Source organism: Desmodus rotundus, chromosome 4 (genome assembly GCF_022682495.2).
Source record: "Desmodus rotundus isolate HL8 chromosome 4, HLdesRot8A.1, whole genome shotgun sequence".
NCBI classification, from domain to species: Eukaryota; Metazoa; Chordata; class Mammalia; order Chiroptera; family Phyllostomidae; genus Desmodus; species Desmodus rotundus.
This window is the reverse complement of record NC_071390.1, coordinates 55,349,069-55,366,504: the sequence shown is the minus strand read 5'-3', so window position 1 is coordinate 55,366,504 and position 17,436 is coordinate 55,349,069. Positions and strand designations below refer to the sequence as shown.

The window sequence follows — 17,436 nt, the reverse complement described above, 5'->3', positions numbered from 1 at the left end:
GACAGACATCCAAATTTGAACATGGAGCAGAAAGAAGCTGGCAGACCTGATTGTTTTGTGATAGATTTATTTAGCCAGACTGCAGAAATGAACATTTTATGAGAATTTATGGAAAGGATCAAGTCTCAGCTTTCAAAATTATTTTTCCTCAAAAAACTGGCCCTATTCATCTAATTATCTGGACTAAACATATATGAACATAGATAGGAATACAGTATTTATGAGTTTTTCTACTACAGGGGCCCAGAAGGCGGGCAGTGACCCGTGTGCATGCTGGTGAATAAACCGGTGAAGGCTACAGAGGCAGTGGCAAGTGGAGGATTCTCTGCAGGCAGGGTCAGGGGAGCAGTCCTGTTGGAAATGGGATGGATGCCACCGGGTTGCCTTGATGCTGGTACTCACAGCAAACACACAGTTTACATTTTGTTTCTGATTAACAATAATAGCAAAGCTTTCTAAAATTCATGTATTCACCTTTTAGACAAAAGCTAATTGTCCATATCAAAGATGTGATTATGTTTACGTTTAAGTGTCCCAGGTATGCTAGTGGAGAGACAGTGAGTGTGTGCAGGTTTGAGGGTTGGCTATTCTAAAGCCTCTTTACTCCACCCCTGTCAAAGTTGTTGGGAAATGGAACCTGAATAACAGCTCATGAGTATTTTAAAATTGCAAATCACTTCCATTTTCTTGATGCTGAGTCTTACACATACCGCTGTTTCAAATTTTTTTTTTAACTAGCTGTTTCCATTTTGAGAGCCTATCATTTTAAAACAGAGCTCGTAAATATGAATCTTTGTCATTCTAGCCCCTGGATCCTGAAGAAGTGGTTTCCCAATGCCCAGTATTGACATCCGCATCTACTCTGAGTATGCATGTCAGCCTGGCATCCCCAGGGTCCCTCTGAACAACTGAGGAGGAGCTGGCACTTCAGGCGCAGTGGGTTTGGAGGGCACACTGAGAACTGTGTCTTTTGGCCTCACCCAATTCACTCCTGGCCCCAAGCCACGTATTTGCATATTCTTCTGAGCACATTAGAAGGTGCATACTCTATGACAGGTTTCTATGCTTAATTCACAGTAGCAAGCAATCTTTCTAGTCAAGGGAGCTGATTTAATGGCAAGAATAATTTATGTCCCTCTGGGTAGGTAGACAGTTGGACTCTAATTCTTAAGAGCCTTTGCTCAGGAACATCTGGGTTGAAACTACTATAGTTAACAGATGATGCTGGCCATAAAAAAAAAAGCTTTGTATAATGTCATTGTCAAATTGAGTAGACCTCTACTTAATAATTATCAAGAAAGCAATCTAACTTGTTATTACAACAGTTTTATTGCAGATTGCTGGTTTAAGACCCTTTTGTGACAGTGGCATTTTTTTTTCCTTGAAAAAAAGAAGTCATTTCTATTCCTCTGTAATTATTTTTGCAGCCAGCAACAACTTCCTGCGTTGGACATATTGGGACACTTTGTTTTAGAAACCAAGAATTAAGTTCTTGCTAACGTATGGCTGATTTCATTCTGTTTATAACATTGTGAAGTTTCTTGCTTCTTTCTTACACCTTGTCTCACCCTAGGCCTCCTTTCTCCCCCAACCCAGCCCTGTGTACGTTTAAATGCAGTAGCCTGAGTCAAGCCACGGAATGACCAGAAGGACTGGATGAGCAAAGCCCATTTTGCTTTACTAAAAAAAAAAAAAAGTGTTGAATGATGCAAGTAAATGTTTAATCTCAATTTTGGATAATCTGAAGGCACATTCTTGGGGGCATGCTTCTTGGAACAAGATTTGTAGAGGGTCCCAAGGAGAAATTAATGTCTGTATCTTAGATTTGTGCTTACATTGTGGCATAGTGGATTGAAGACAAAAATTGAATTCCCAGAGCACATCACGGCTATTATTTCCTTCTACACCCTCCCCACCCTGCTCAATCTGTGTGCTTTTATAGAACAAGAAGCATTTTGTTTCATGATTCTATACGCACTTCCAAGCCTTCTCTGTCTAAACTAGATACTCCCAGTTTACCACTTTCTCTCTTCTGTATTATTCCGGCAACTTCTGAGGTTCTGCTCCCCATTCTTTCATACATTTATTTAGTCAGTATTTATTGAAAGCTTATGCTTTACACTTTGCAAAATGCCAGGGAGAGAAAGCATACGTATTGCATGGAAGAAACTCAGTCTAGAGGGCAGAGAGATGAATAAATAAAGGATTACCACACAAAACCACACCCTGTCCCCTGTTTACTCACCTGGATCTGTTTTTCCCCACTGGACCCCCAACAGGGGCTGCACCTCAGCTGCAGCCTTAAGCCTAGTACCCTAACGTTGGCCAACTTTCTGCGACAGGATCTAATGAAAAACTTATGAGGAGAGACATGGTTCTGCTTCCAGTGTAAATAGTAAATTACTCAAGATTGATATTTTGCAAATGTCCAGATGATGCTCTTAGAGTAGAGATTAAAAGTGTAGATACCTGTAGGGGATAGTTAGCAACAAAGAGTGAAGAGTGAAGTCTGAGACAATAGGGAGTGGTGGGGACTATGGCATATTGGAGAGCACATGGCTCATCTAAAGGGGCAAGTGCTTTGAAGCGCCAATATCTGTTAGTTCCAGTGTGGCCATATCTGATCTGTCCAGGAAATCTGGAAAACTAGTTTTTATATGAAATCACCTATTGTTATGTGATGCCAGTTTTAAAAAAAAAAAGGACAAAACACTGTACTGACCAGACAGAACCTGTCTGCACATTGGGCTTCTGGCCACCACTCATTTCCTCCACTTTTATGGGAAACATCTGTGCAGCACTGCACTGAGACTTGATTTCCACTTTTGACATTTCTGCAAAAATGGAAACCTTGTTTAACCTTGAACAAATTGCTTAATTTCCACTTCTGGCTTTGCTATGGAAAGGCCATTTGACCTTGAGCAAGTTGCTTTCCCATCTTTGGAACTCAGTTTGGCATCTGCCTGAGAAGAGCAGGGTCAGCCAGTCTTGAAGGGCCTGAGTCTAAAAATCTGTGGTTGTGGCACTGTTGGTATATAATCACTTTGTTTATATCACTCTGTCCCTCTCTTCTTTACCCCTTTGGCCAGTGAGCAAAGGCATGTTTTGGGTCAAACAGCTTCTTAGAAAGAGGTTTCTATAAAGTAGCATAGAATTATCTTAGATAGAGATTTGAAACACATGAAAGAGGACTCAGAGATCTGCTGGTATGCACCCTGGTAGGTTATGAATGTGCATGGGCCACATAGATTTTATCGACTGCCCTGCATTAGAAAGCTCCTTTCTTTTTCTGTCCAGTTGGTAAACAGTTTCGAAGTAGCTAGGAAGACATTATTCATTATTACTATGAACTATTTCTTCCCTTCTCACCTGCAGGACGAGGTTGTTAAAACAATTAAGATCCTGGATCTCATGAACTACGAGAGTCCTGAATCAGAGTGGTCATTGCTCGTAGAATCAGCAACTTGGCCTCTTCATGATCCTTGCGAAGTTAAGATCACACTTCTCCTTGAGTTTTTGGCATATAGCTGCTAGTTACTTTAAAAAGTGGTTACTTAATCTTAGTAATTTGGTTCAACAAATACTGCATAAGCCATCTGATATTTTAAACAGTTTAAGCTCCAGAAGTAACAGCCCCATAAAAGGTGTGTGTTAGCGGTGCTCTATGGGATGTAAATTAAGAAGACCATTTTTTCCAGCTGTAGTTGGATTGGCGTTTCAGCAAACTGTGTAATCAGCATAAAGCCCAGGTCATTAGCGTTTGCTGGCAGAAATCAGAAAACCTGCAAATCACCCGAGAGCCTCAATGCACTTGCATGGAAGTGGTCCTTTGAAATCTGACTGTTGAAAGCAATATGGAGGACCATGACCTCAGAAGCATGAATGAGCAATCTTATTCCCAACAGAGAGCAGAGGCCTTCATCAGCGCTTTACCTGTAGGTAACACTTCCTCAAGCCCAGAACATCTGATTATGGCCCTTTGCTATTTAAAGCCAACCAAAGTTTCCCATTCCACTTGGAATATGCTTCAGACTCCTTGCTGTAGCCAACAAAGTCTTCTGATCTGGCTCCCACATAGCTCCCCAACCCAATCGTTATCACAGTCGTTATTGCTGGTTCTCAAATACCCCAAGTTCCTTCCAGCCTCAAGGCCCTTGCACTTGCTGTTTCTGCTCCCCAGGATGCTCTTTCCCCACATCCTCTCATTGCCTGCTTCTCCTCATCATGCTCCCTTGCTTGGTGCTCTATGTCACTTCTTCAGAATGGTCCTCCTGGACCACTGCAGTTAACACACTTTTTCAGTTACTCTTTATTCTCTTAGGGGTTTTAGTTTCTGCATAGTACTTGTGTTCATCTGGAAATTTACTTATTCTTGGTATATTTGTTTATTTCCTGTCTCTGCCAACACAAAATAGGCTTCACTGGAGATGAAGATGTATATCCTGCCAAGGAGTAGCTGGAGACCTTGGCAAGTCACATGAGCTTTCTGAGCCTTAGTTTCATCAGCTGTAAAATAGAGATATTAATAGAAGTCTGAATAACTAGGGTAATATTCTCTTCTCAGGAATATGGTGGGGATTAAATGAAAGCACCAAGGAAGGCCTTGACCTATGACCCAGAATATCCTCCCCCTTACAATGCTGGAGCTAAATAACCATCAACTCCTCCATCTATCAGTAAACCATTGCTTTGTTATCCAAGAGACTTTGGAACATAAGTGATAATGCCCATTGTAGAAACACAATTATAATGTATTTTACATATATATATATACACATACACACACAATTATATATATATGTATACATATACAATTTATGTGACCTTTTATTTATATAAGTATATAAATATATATTTTTACCTAGTTGTATCATTATTTATATATTTTATCTATATGGTATTTTTTGTTGATCTTATTATATCTTAAAATAGTCTTCAAAATGTCATTTGTGAATGCTAATATATACCATTTAGCACCATACTTCAACTGTTGCCTTATTACTGAACATTTAGGTTGTTTTCTTTTTTTTTACTCTGTATAAATATTACTACCTTGAATACCTTTATGCAGAAAGTATTTTCCAGAACTTGTTATGATTTTTTTAGAGTTGAACCCCAGTAGTGGAAATGATTTCTTGAGCTTGTCTGTATCAGTGGTTCCATGCACAGTACTATAGGGAATTCCAGACCAGTCTAAAACTCTTAGGGAAGTTACACTGGTTGAGGAGACAGAATTCAGACACATGAAACTACCGCCAGTATTAGATTGACTAAGGGCTAGATGACGGGGTTGCAGACAAGGTGCTGGAGGAGTTCTGAGAGTGGAGAGAAAATTAGAGGGCAGCAGTTGCTGCCGAAGACCCACACAGAAGGTTAGATTTGATGTGGGCCTGGGTGGGGGTTGTCGGGAAGAGTGGAGAAGATGTTCTGGGGGCAGGATGTGCATCAGTGAAGGCATGGAGGCAGGACGCAGTCCGCCTCAAAGCAGTCTGGGCTGCCGGCAAGAGTGGCGGGCAGAGGAGGTGAGGCAGCTTGGCTGGAGCCAGGAATGATGGCTCTGCAGTCATGTGCTGGGCAGTTACATGGAGGCTAAGGATTATTACCATCATTCCAAGCACACAGGGGTCTGCTCGGAACAACAATATGAGCCATTTGTACAAAAGACCAAAGCGGAATCCAAATAACAGGTCCAGCTGCTCCAAAAACCTCCCTTCCCCTGCAGTTAACATTTTACTACCCTACGGAGAAACTAATGAATCTGGCCCAGCATAAATCCCCAGGCACCAATTCCTGCTTGGGGTCTGTGTCTAGACATCTAGACCTGAGTGCAATTTGCACTTTGAACATTCAGCGCCTTATCGCTTGTGAGAAATCGGCTTTAATGGGGATGCTGGGAGATGTCGCTCACAGCCCCATCCATTTGGCACAGTGACTGTGGAATGAGGGTCCCTTGGATAACGGCTGGATTAGGAGATGAAAGGTCATAATAGTGTTTGCTAAGTGGCTCTGGTCCTCAGAAGCACTGACTGGGAGTTTTCTCCATCTCTTTGCAGGCTGTGTTTTGTGAAGCTCAAGCTCCTAATGATAGCCATTGAGTACAAGTCTGCCAACCGAGAGAGCCGGTAAGTTCGCTGCGTCTCAGCAGCCAGCTGATGTTTATGATGGTGATAGTGCACCCTGGGAATGTTCGGTCCACTTTTTCTTTATTAGGCATTGTTTATGTGCTTGGAACCCTAATGCAACACCTCTCTGATCCTAGGACCCATTTCAAGGCATGTTCAACCAGACACGGGTGTTTCTATCTTGGACCCACCCGGCATCTCTAGCCCCACTGGGCATTGAGAGTGTTTCTCCGGGGGATGAGACACTCAGATCTCCATCTGATCATGCCAACTTTCACTTTCCACCCTCTTAGCATAAAAGCAGGGACAGACACTGTCCTCTTACCCCTTTTTACTGTTGTGAGTACAAAGCAGGTGGACTCTGGCCCCCTTCCCAGCAGGCAGGGCAGAGCCGTGATGGGAGATACGAGCTCTCTTGATAGCCAAATTACAAGCAGCCTATTGTGGACCATATGTGCTTCTCCCAGTGCAGCTGAAATCCAGGTGGCAGAATAACAGCTTCATGTAAATTAGCCAGATCAAGGCTCAGAGGCAGGAGCCCTCTTTATTTATTTATTTTGTACTTAATTATGTGCAAATCAGGCTGATGAGGGACTGGGTCTGGTCAAAACAGATAACACCCCAGTCAATGTATGAGTTCACATTGGAAGAAGGAGGCATCACATTAAAGAGGAATTTTGTTGATGGAATACTGTATGTGTTACAGATAAAATAGAGATTTTTGCCACCCCCCCCATTCTTATCCATAGTTTTGAAAGATTGATAACTCATTGAGAAATGTTTGGGCTTTTGTCCTCTGGAATGACAGCCAGGGGTTATTCTTACCTAGTCAATGAGTCTTCCTGTAGAGTGCAGGTGCCCTCTGACACGCACCTTAATGACTGAGCGGAGTGCAGCGCAACACTAGAAGGTTCCTGTTACCATTGTTTAAGGAGTTTTCATTATTTGGATGAATGACTCAATAAAGCCAGACTTCCAAATGTGCAGTCTGTGTCTCTATAACAACAACAACCCCCCCCAAACCAACACTGGATTATCAGCAAGTTAATCCAATGTTCTCTGTTACCTTAACCCCTAGATCAGATTGCTCACAAAGTCAATCTGATCGAACATTCAGCTCTTACGAAAATCCAAATCAACCAAGAGGAAGAAAAAATGGTAGATTTGGTAGACACATGTAGAACATGGATGTAGCAGTTAACAAATATGTATGTAGATACACATTTTTCTTTTCTGTGTTGGCAAAGTGAAGAATATTATTTGCAAAAAAACCCAAGACCACTGAGAGTCCTGGCCATTTGCTATTCAACAGATAACATGGGTGTTTCTGGGACTACTTCTTGCCCATGTTGTCACCAAAACTCACCTGTGCCTGTGTAGGGTTTTTGCAAATGATATCTTTTGTGTTGCCAAGTCAGTAAATCTTTGTGTAAATCAGTGTTCTCTCTTTATTTTTTGTGCATCTCTCAAAAAAGTGTCATGATGTGGGTGATGCCAAATAGTGTTTCTCAACCATTCGGGAAAAATTTTATAGCAGGAGACCGTACTCTGAACCTTGACCAGTCACCTCCCACCTGCCACTTTTTGGTGACAAGGAGGGACAGAAAAAGTCTATTAATGGTTCAGTGTGAATACATTGACACGACTCTGAGGAAAAGAAACCAGAGGTTTTCCTGAACAGAGAATCTTTTCTTTGATGGACTCTCCAATTAATTCACATATCAGAGATGTTTTCAACAAAGCCATATGTATAGATAGAGTTCTTTAGATTGTTTTTTTCAAAGAAAAGGGAGAAGAGACTTGTTTGGCTTTGTTTTGGTTTTCTGTGTGCCTTTGCCAGCTTTAACCCTCAAATGTGGCTTGGTCTCAGTGTGGAAGCTCAATGGTTCTTGTGGAAAAAGGTGTATTTGAGGGAATGTGGATCATAGCTCTGAGAAAACACAGGACTTGATATAACACAATATCCGTGTTTCAAATAATCGAGTGTTTGACCCTCCCTGAGATAATAATCTTAGGGTTTTTTCTGCATTCAGAAATGTCCCATTTCCTTTCCTCTCACCTCCTCTAAGTGCCCTGGTGTTAAAACCCAGAGAACCCTGCTTCTCCTTCCCACTCCCTTGCCTCTAGCCTGTGTTGAGCAACCTCCTCTGTTGTTTCACCCCATGATACTGTGCCCATGCTTTGCTGAAAAACCTTGTTTTCACATGCATCCTTCAAATAATTTGAAACAAAGGTTTTATTCCTTCTTTTCCTTTTGGTGTCAGTCAATTTATTATCACGTTGTTTGATTTAAATTCTTTTCTTGTCGTTTTGCAGAAGCCGAAAGCGGTATGCACTCTTCGTTAACTTTCCTCCCAACCTCCACCCTCTATCTTCACTTCTAACCACAGGACTAACTATTTGCCAAGAATTCAGGAAGATAGGGATTATATATATATATATATATATATATATATATATATATATATATATATATATTTGTGTCTATGTATATATAATCTCATTCCCTTGTCTATTGTATATGTATATATTTATAAATGTATATTTATACATAAATCCCTCTCCAACTAGCATACATAAAAATTGAAAGTAGCCTATTGCTTTTCTTGTTTGATTTGTTGATTCTTTTGGATGACGCACTAACTTCTTTGCAGGAAACCAAAACAAACAAAAACAACTACAAAAGACACAATTATGTTTTCAGTTATGGTACCAATGATGGGAACAAATGCTGCTCAAGTTGAAAAGGAGGACGCTTCTCTCCAGCCCTTGGTGTCTGTTTCTGTCCTGTCCTGGTGTGTCTTCGTGTCCACCAGACTCTGTGGTGCCATTTGTCTACATAACGCATCCACATTCCCTGTGACCTCCTCCCCTGTGTGTCTACTTCCAGTTTGTAGAGCAGAATTTGTGTCCTTTTATCCACAAAACAGAGACCAAACCCTTACACTTAACTCTTTCCTTATTTCTATTTTAATGATAATGTTTTGCACAATTTATTTCTTGGGCAGTACTCAGTGCAGACTTAGGACACTGCTACTAAATTGCCAGATTATCACATTTGATTCACCGGATGAGTACTGTTTCTTGAGACAACCTCATGGCTTTCTGTTTTTCCTAGTGTATTTGGACATATTTCTTAATATGAAGTATCCTAGCTTTCACCATGTGACCTCACCTTGTTTGCTGCTGTTACATGTTGCATGAAGCATGACCAAATTCTTATATAGCTTTTTTTTTTTATTTAACTTTCTGGGTTAATATTTCCAGTGTAGCTTTTCAAATGTTTTTTCTGTCTAAGGAAGTGTTGTTGAAAACATACCATTGAGATGCCTACTTGTTCATCTTCTCGAGTTGTTTTTCTCAGTGGCTGAAGTCACTGTCACATCTTTGTGTTTGTGATTCTGTGTGTGTGTGTGCGTGCATTTGTCTGGAACTCTTTCCAGAGTCAGACTCTGCTGTGATTTTTTGAGTAGATGTGTGAAAATAGACGTGGCTTCCTGTCAGTTTGGTATTATTGATATGATCCAACTGCGAGAAGTTACTGCAACACTTTGCATCTTCCAAGGTCCACAGCGGTTGCACTTCTGCCGTGGGCTTTTGGCCTTTGAGTCTTTTTACCGTGTGGTAAAGGCATGTTGTGATGTAGGCATGATTTGTCTAAAGTGTACCAAAAAGTGACTCGGCTTGTTCCCAGAACCAAATTTCCAGCATTGTCCTTTCCAAATGAACTATCTCTTCTCCATCCCCTATGGCTACTGTTTCCTTGTATGCAAAATTTATTTTAAAATGCCACTTCTAAAATGACTGAGATGGAATCAGGATCAACATATCATTGGCTGACCACAGTGGTGGCCATTTGAGTCTGACCAGCTGGGAGCAATCTTTATTATGCTGCCTCTGTGTAAGTGAACTGGGCTCAAGTATACTGAAGCATGGAATACATACCGTGAAAGAGTGTGTGTGTCTAGTTGTGTGGGACTCCAGCAGCATATATTTTAATGCCCAGAAGAAATGAAAAGTTCCAGAAAGGTAGTAAGATTTGAGACTTGTGGTTTCTGTAGGCTGTGCACTAACACAGCCCCTAAACTGTAAGGCGATTGTACTTCCTGAGATGGGAACCAGTTGGTTCAAAGAAAGTCCCACCCAATAGCAATCGCATTTGACCTTGTGTGGTCAGAGAGGCCACTTTCAGTGGCATGATTCCCCTGGGCACAGCATGAACTAAAGTCCTAGATTGTTCTTATTCTCTTGCTCTAGGCAATGAAGTCCCATTAGCTTTCTAAACACTGATATAATTACCATGTTATCAAATACAAACTATGTTCTCATGCAAGTGATACTTTTGTAATTGCTCAGGGAATGGTACATTACACCTACCAGAAATTGAGCGGGAAGAAAAGAGATACACACCTGTCATATTTATCCATAGCGGATAAAAGTTTCCTTAAAAAAATCTATTTCAGTTGAATTACTAATCACTGGTTGTCTCTAAAAGCAGCAAACACGTAAAGTTTATGATAATTGGAGGAGAAATGACTAGATGTTTCCCAGGTAGTGCATAAGTGGTGGAGAAAGGGAATACCTCGTTTTGCCCTAATTGTCTACCCTGACCAAAGTTCAGCAAGAGATACACAGTGAAATGCACTGCAGCTTGAGATCTGGAGCTCCCCTCCCAGAGGGACCGGCAGGGACATTTCCCTGGGGGACTGAGCCCTGCTAGCCAGTTTTATGCCACGTGTTTTGTGTTCAGGAACACGTATTTCAGTTCTAAGTGAGTGGTGTTCTCAATACTGAAATCAGTTGCTTCAACTCCCCACATGGCTAGTTGTTTATATATTTTGTGTTTTTACATATTTATACTTAATATCTCTGGGATATTGTTAGCTCATTTGCTGCCCCCTAGAAGAGGTGTGATTGGTCCTCTGGTAGGCCTGCCTGGTAAGAACAGCAGCTTGGTCTTGTAAGAACAGCTTTGACTCCCTTTCTTAGCAGAGACGGAAAGGAGTGCTTTTGGAACTGAGACGTATGACTTCTGTTTTTCATTCATTCAACAAATAGTTGAAAAGGGCCTGTTCCATGCAGCTGGCTACATGAGAAAGTAATTTATAAAAGTAAATAAAATATGATTATGCTTTTCACTCCTTTACTCAACTATGAGTTATATATATATATATATATATATTTGCTCCTATAGTGGGTGAGGAGCCAAAGAATAAGTCTAGATGCAAAACTAGTCTGAGAGCAAAAGAAAGAGAGAACAAGAATGCTTGTGGAAGGGACCACACCAGGCCTTTGCCTCCAGTTATCACTGAATGTTTTCAGTTGAAATTAATAAGGTCATAGAAAAAAAGAGGATAATTTATAGGTTCCTTGAAATGAGGGAAGGCCCACCCCTGCCAAGAAGATGTCCCTATTGGAATTCTGCTAATTGATATGTGGACTTTTTTTTTTTTTTTTAGAGATTTTCTTGATTCTTCACATGACATCTTGAAGTTTATCTCTGTCTGATAAGCTAGTGAATTAGCCAAAATTGGAGACAGAGACTGATTTAAAGTGCTACACTGGGTGGGAAACTTTTGGCAGTCATTAAAACAAACTTAATATTTGGTATTTTAAGAGATGAAAGAGCTTTGGAAAGGTTTACATATTCCCATTAGGATGTCAATAACAGATTTTAAGGATAGTTGGCACTTTGCGGGAACAAGAAAGTTACTTCTCTATAGGATCTTTATCATTTTATATTTTCAAAAAGATGAGGATCAACACTTTAAACTTCATAGATTTGAAATACATATAAAAGACTTAATGTCTGAAATATCAAAAAGGGTAACATTTCCTCCAAGAGTCTTTGAAACTTTGTGCCCACACAGGGAGTACTGCGTGCGGTGGTCCCTGGAGTCTGGCGTGTGTGCTTGTATACCGAACCCTCAACTACACGACGGGAGTCCAGCCCACTGAGCATCTTTATGTATCTAGATGTCTTTCCTTCACTATTATCTAGAGCTGGGCTCATCCTTCTCACTCCCACCCAGAAGGCTGCCTTAGCCTGGTCTGGACCACTGCAAACGATGCAGCCTCACACAGCATGTAGAAGGGATTTAAAGCCTCTGAGCCCTGTCCAGAAGAGAACAAGAGGACATTCTGGGATTACATGGTCACTGATGTCCTTGGAGGTCCTTAGTGCATTATACACTCAGCCATAAAGTTTAAGGAACAGAGTTACTCCACTGTGTAGCCAAAAGCCGTCCAGATTAGCCCATCTCCTGATACTGTGCAAGAATAAAGTTTCAGATACTGTGGTCAGTAAAAATGTCTTTCAAGTGCCACTAGGGCACCTCCAGGGTAGTTTCTCCGCACCAAGGACAAAATGGGGAGTGCGATGCTGCGATGCTGTGAGAGATTATTTACTTCTCATGTACTTGTTGCAATTACCTTGCATACTATTTATAGCAGCTGTGTATTAAGGATCTACTATGTTGCAGTCACTGGGCACATGGTAGGTACTTTAATTCTCTCAGCAACACTGTAAGCTAGAGATTATTCACCCCACTTCACTGACAAGGAGTGGGAGGCTCAGTGGCACCATGTGCTCAAGGCCAGGACCTGAAGCTACTGGCCCGACACATGCACCTGTGTGCTTAACCAACAGCAGCAGCAGCAGAGCAGAGGCTGGAACAAGATCTGCCTTACATCCATGCCCAATCTTTTCCTCTCCACCCTCAAACTTCACTGAAGCAAGCTTGAGGGCTGTAACGAATGACTCAACCTGCAGTCTCTGGAGTGACAATCCCAAATTCTTACTGTAGGCCAGTTCTTCCTCACTGCTGATAAAGAACAGAGGAAATGAAAAGAGACTTTTCATTGACAGGAACCTCGCTGTCACCGCCATGGCACAGTGGGATCCGTCACTGCAATGCAGTTACTGAAGCACATAATGTAAAAAAGGGAAAGTGGATTCTGTGCGAGGCTTGTTTTGTGCATATATGTCACCAAGACATTGAAGAGTGTCAAATTTTCCCTTTTGAGTTGCGTTGCTGAAATCATGATAGGATTTTTTTCCCACTCAGGAAGCTTTTTTACACTGTTAAATGAATGCATGTCAACAGGTAGAATTTTCCAATTTTAAGGAATTAGCTCCTTTAGTCTCTAGAAGTTACCTAGAATTTTCCATTATGTCCTTGTCCATTGTTCTAAAGTGTACAGTTCCTCAGCCTGTAACTTGAATTATGGCCAGGATGTTTTTTAAGCCCTGCATTCCATTTCCTGGGGCCAGCTAAGGAAAATAGGATAATTCCATTGAGAATGAAATACCCTTTGGCTTTTGGTTTTTGCAATAATAAATAATAAAAGAAACAACCAATAGACATTAAGCCTTCTGTCAATTGTCTCGCTTGATCCTCTGAAGAAAGACTATGGTTATCATCATCTTGTGGGTGAGGAAATTGAGTTCTAGAGAGGTTCAGTAACTTACCCAAAGTCAGACAGCTCCTAAATGGCTGCGCTGGAATTTGGATTTGCAGAGCCAGGGCATATAAGAACTGCCTTGCAGGAACAGGGCTAAGAAAGTATGCACAATCCAGAATGCCGCCTTTCTAAAACATTGCATTTAATTGGCTTTGAGAACAGATTGGCTAAACTGCAGAAGCTCGGACCCTTTTCTCCTCATGATCACGAGAAGTCAGAGGGCTGGCTGACAAATGTGCAGAACCGTGGTTACTGTAGTTTGCCGTGTATAGTGCACACCCACGTTTCTGGCCCAAACTTTCAGGGAAAAAAATCTTTCATTTTAATTTTTTAATTCAATGTTTTATTTATATATATTTGGAAACAAAACCAGTTATCGTATTCCAGCATATTATTTTGCATAAGGATATCGTTATTGCTTCCTAGAGTTATACTTTTTAACGCATAAGCATAAATAAAAGAATTAAAAACCTTTATATAGATATAGAATTAGTACTGCCCATGTAAAATGTGCATCCTCACTTTTCCCTCAAAAATTTGGGCAGGAAAGCGCGCATCGTAAATGGCAAAATGTGGGTAAGTGGGAGGTGCCAGTGCAGCCCTGCCCCTTGCAAGCTGTGCTGTTTAGTCGAGGCTGCTGCCTCCCAGTTTGTGAGGAATCTCACGGTTGTCTGTGGCTCCAGGGCAGAACAGTCAAATCTTCATGAACTCTTGCTATTATTTAGTGTTAATAATAGCAATGACACGGGACTGGTTTCCTCCCATCAGGTCTTATTATGGGTAATAGTAGATGTTCTTGTGACCACAAATAATCATTTTGCAATAATCTACTCCATTCTCCCATCAGAACAGAAGTTCACCTGGGTCCTTCCTGTATTGCTACAGACACATTGCTCTCTTGGTCACAGCACTTTTCTGAAATGGCTTTAGCAGCAGAAAGGGATTACATGTTAATTGCCATCTTCCGTTTTGATTATTTTAGGCAGTTAAAGACTTCCTTTAGCCTGATTCCAAACATCTATTACATGAAACACCTGATTTTCAGATCAAAGACTCCTTCTGTTGTATCTGTTGCTGAATTTACAGTCCCTAAATTCCATATCCATTCAGCTGAAAGCCTCATCTCACTCTCTGTGTATAGCGTTCCTGGATTTTGCTTTTGATCTGCAGAAAATTAGACTTGTTTGTTTCATCCATTTATTAGATTAGGGTACATTTATCTCTTCTGTCAGTCCAAACACAACTTGGTCTGCTAATCTATTTATACCACTTTGAAATAGGACAGTGTATATTTAGGTTCATACTTCCCTGCAAGGGAAGTTTTTTTAAGTGGTACTTTGCATTTGTTTCCTAATTACAGTTTGCCCCAGTCAGGATGTGCTCCACACACACCTTATTCAAAGACCCCCTTACATCTTTGTAAAGAGCAGGCTGGAGTCATTAAGTATTTCCAGTTGCTGGCGTTTTTCTCCTTTACTGTTCTGGTAGACCTAATTGTTTCTACACAGACTGCACATGGAATCTACTTCCATGTCCTTATCAGTGTCATGCAGATGTTCTGCTGGCTTCTGCATTGGTTTTGGGTGTCTTGTACCATTCCCTGCAGGAGTATGTGGTGTGTGTATGTGTATGTTTCTGTATGCATATAGGGGTCCCATTAATGCTCTGTCATCTAATAGAAAATTGGTGTAGCAGTATCTTTATTAGACTAATAACACTCAGTGTTAATCATCAACAGTATTGTCCAAAGGGATTTTGCTTCAGATCAGAAGCCTGTTTTGGCAACCCCATTATAAAAACCCGGCCATGCAACCCAGATTTGCTTTGATTTTTACAACGGGCAGTACACCAACCTGGGAACTGAGTGGCCGAGCTTTATGATGGCATTATCGAAATAAATTTGTGGGACAGTGGACCTCAAGCTCTAGACAAAATCTTTGGGGAAAGCACTAGACTAGTGGGCCCCCTATACGATTTAACAGTGTGGCATAGCCTTCAAGGTTTTACTTAGAACATGACCTCACAAATGTGTCTTCTTTGTTTTTGTTCACTGAGCAGTATATTAATTAATCCTGGAAATCATCTTAAGATCCAAGAAGGTACTTTAGGATTTTTCATCGCAAGTGATGCCAAAGAAGTTAAAAGGTAAGAGTTTATTTTCACCTGCCTTCCTTTATATTGCAGCCGTAGACACCTTGACCCACTGGGGTGGGCATGCTCTATATGTGTTGGGCCCTAACCCCCCAACTTTATAGCATGTCTTTGGGCATCAAATGGTGCCAAATCTCAGGAAAAAGGGATTGTGCTTTCAAATGCTTCCATGGGCTCCTCTTCATGGACATAATCAGCTCCACATCTCTGAATTAGAATAATAACACATTAGAGCTAGGAGAACCTAGTTACCTCCTCCTTCATTTCCCAAGGAAGAAAATAGAGTTCCAGAGAGCTGAATTGATTGTTCAAGGTCCCCCCGATGCTTGGTGCCCAGAACAACATAGCATAGGACAACTGACTCCTCATCTACAACTCTTTACTTAATGTTGTTACTCAGGCAAATTTACTGGAGGATTATCAGTTTTTACTTTCAGCATCAAATGGGATCTCAAAAGGTTTGGATTGATTTCAAATGAAATACTAAACTGGCTTTATTTCGATGTGTGGCCATTCTAGGTAAGTGGCTAAAGTTGTCAGGTTCAATTCTTAAGCCTCTGTAGGTATAGCCCAGTGCTTCATTGGCCTCTGTGTTTTATGATACGTTTATTAGTATGCTTAAACCTGTTCAAGCAGCCTGGGAAATTATAGGACTCTGTGCAGAACACCATGGAACATTGTTGTATTTGATTCAATCCTATGAACTAGAAAAAAATTAGTAGCAGAAAATGGACTCAAATGGTTACACAGGTCGCTCAGCTCAACAATAACATTACCTAAAATATTTTCCATAAATTATTAATCATGAAGGTCTATAATTTATTTAAGCCCATCTTCTTCATGTAATGGGTTCCTACTCAAAGCCAGGTCTGTGCTAGGTGTTGTACATTCTTTATTGTTCTTCCTCAAAAAAAATCTTACAAGGCACATCTTCTAAAACACCTGTGCTTTGGTCTCCCGCTCTGTGAAGTTGAGATAAATGATTTGTCCAGGCCATGCGGCACATAAGCAGTGGCAGAGCCTGGGTAGGGACTTGTCTTTCCTTTCCTCAACCCCACAGTGTCTACCAGAGGTAATAATACAAGCAAATTCTTACATAGAGTTTACTATGTGGCAGCAGTCTTCTAAATACCAGGTACCAGATACTGATGAACTCCCTTAATCCTCTCAACAACCGAATGAAATATACAGCATTATTATTCCTACTTTACAAATGAGGAAACTGAGGCACAGATTGGTTCACTAATTTGCCCAAAGCCACACTGCTGGTTCAAGGCCAGGGTTTAAAACCAGGAAGTCTTACATTCTTAATTATTTGCTGAGAGGTGAACCTGACATGCTGAGCACAGAACTATGATATTTGATAGCTGATGCTTATTATTATCTTCCTCATCATCCACTCTTGCAAACTAGCCATACCAGTCATAAAAGTTTTCAGGGGGTGAAAAGCATAAAAGGAGGGTGGAAAAGGGAAACAAGTCTTTAAAACTGAGCTATCTAATGACAAATCCACTCACACAAGATTACCATTATTCAGGTATGGGAGAGGAAAACCTCTTTATCCAGGTCCTTACAGGTTTGCAGGTCCTTACTGTTCGTTAGGAGTACCCTGAGAACCAGGTTCACCCAAGAGAGCAAAGTTGGGGTGGGGGGAATGGGACTGAACACCCACCTCCCAGGGACCCTGGAGGAGAAGGGC

General features: G+C 41.1%; 1 protein-coding gene across 16 annotated transcripts in view; it reads left to right on the top strand.

The window, feature by feature from the left end:
* KCNMA1 (potassium calcium-activated channel subfamily M alpha 1) overlaps positions 1-17,436 on the top strand; it is a 720,350-nt gene that overhangs the window by 565,175 nt on the left and 137,739 nt on the right. For all 16 annotated transcript variants that reach the window (XM_053922057.2, XM_024561262.4, XM_071221238.1 and 13 more), the window contains 2 exons: positions 6,054-6,122; positions 15,645-15,731. In XM_053922057.2, the coding sequence (XP_053778032.1) occupies positions 6,054-6,122; positions 15,645-15,731 (156 nt within the window). The remainder of the gene's footprint in view (positions 1-6,053; positions 6,123-15,644; positions 15,732-17,436) is intronic.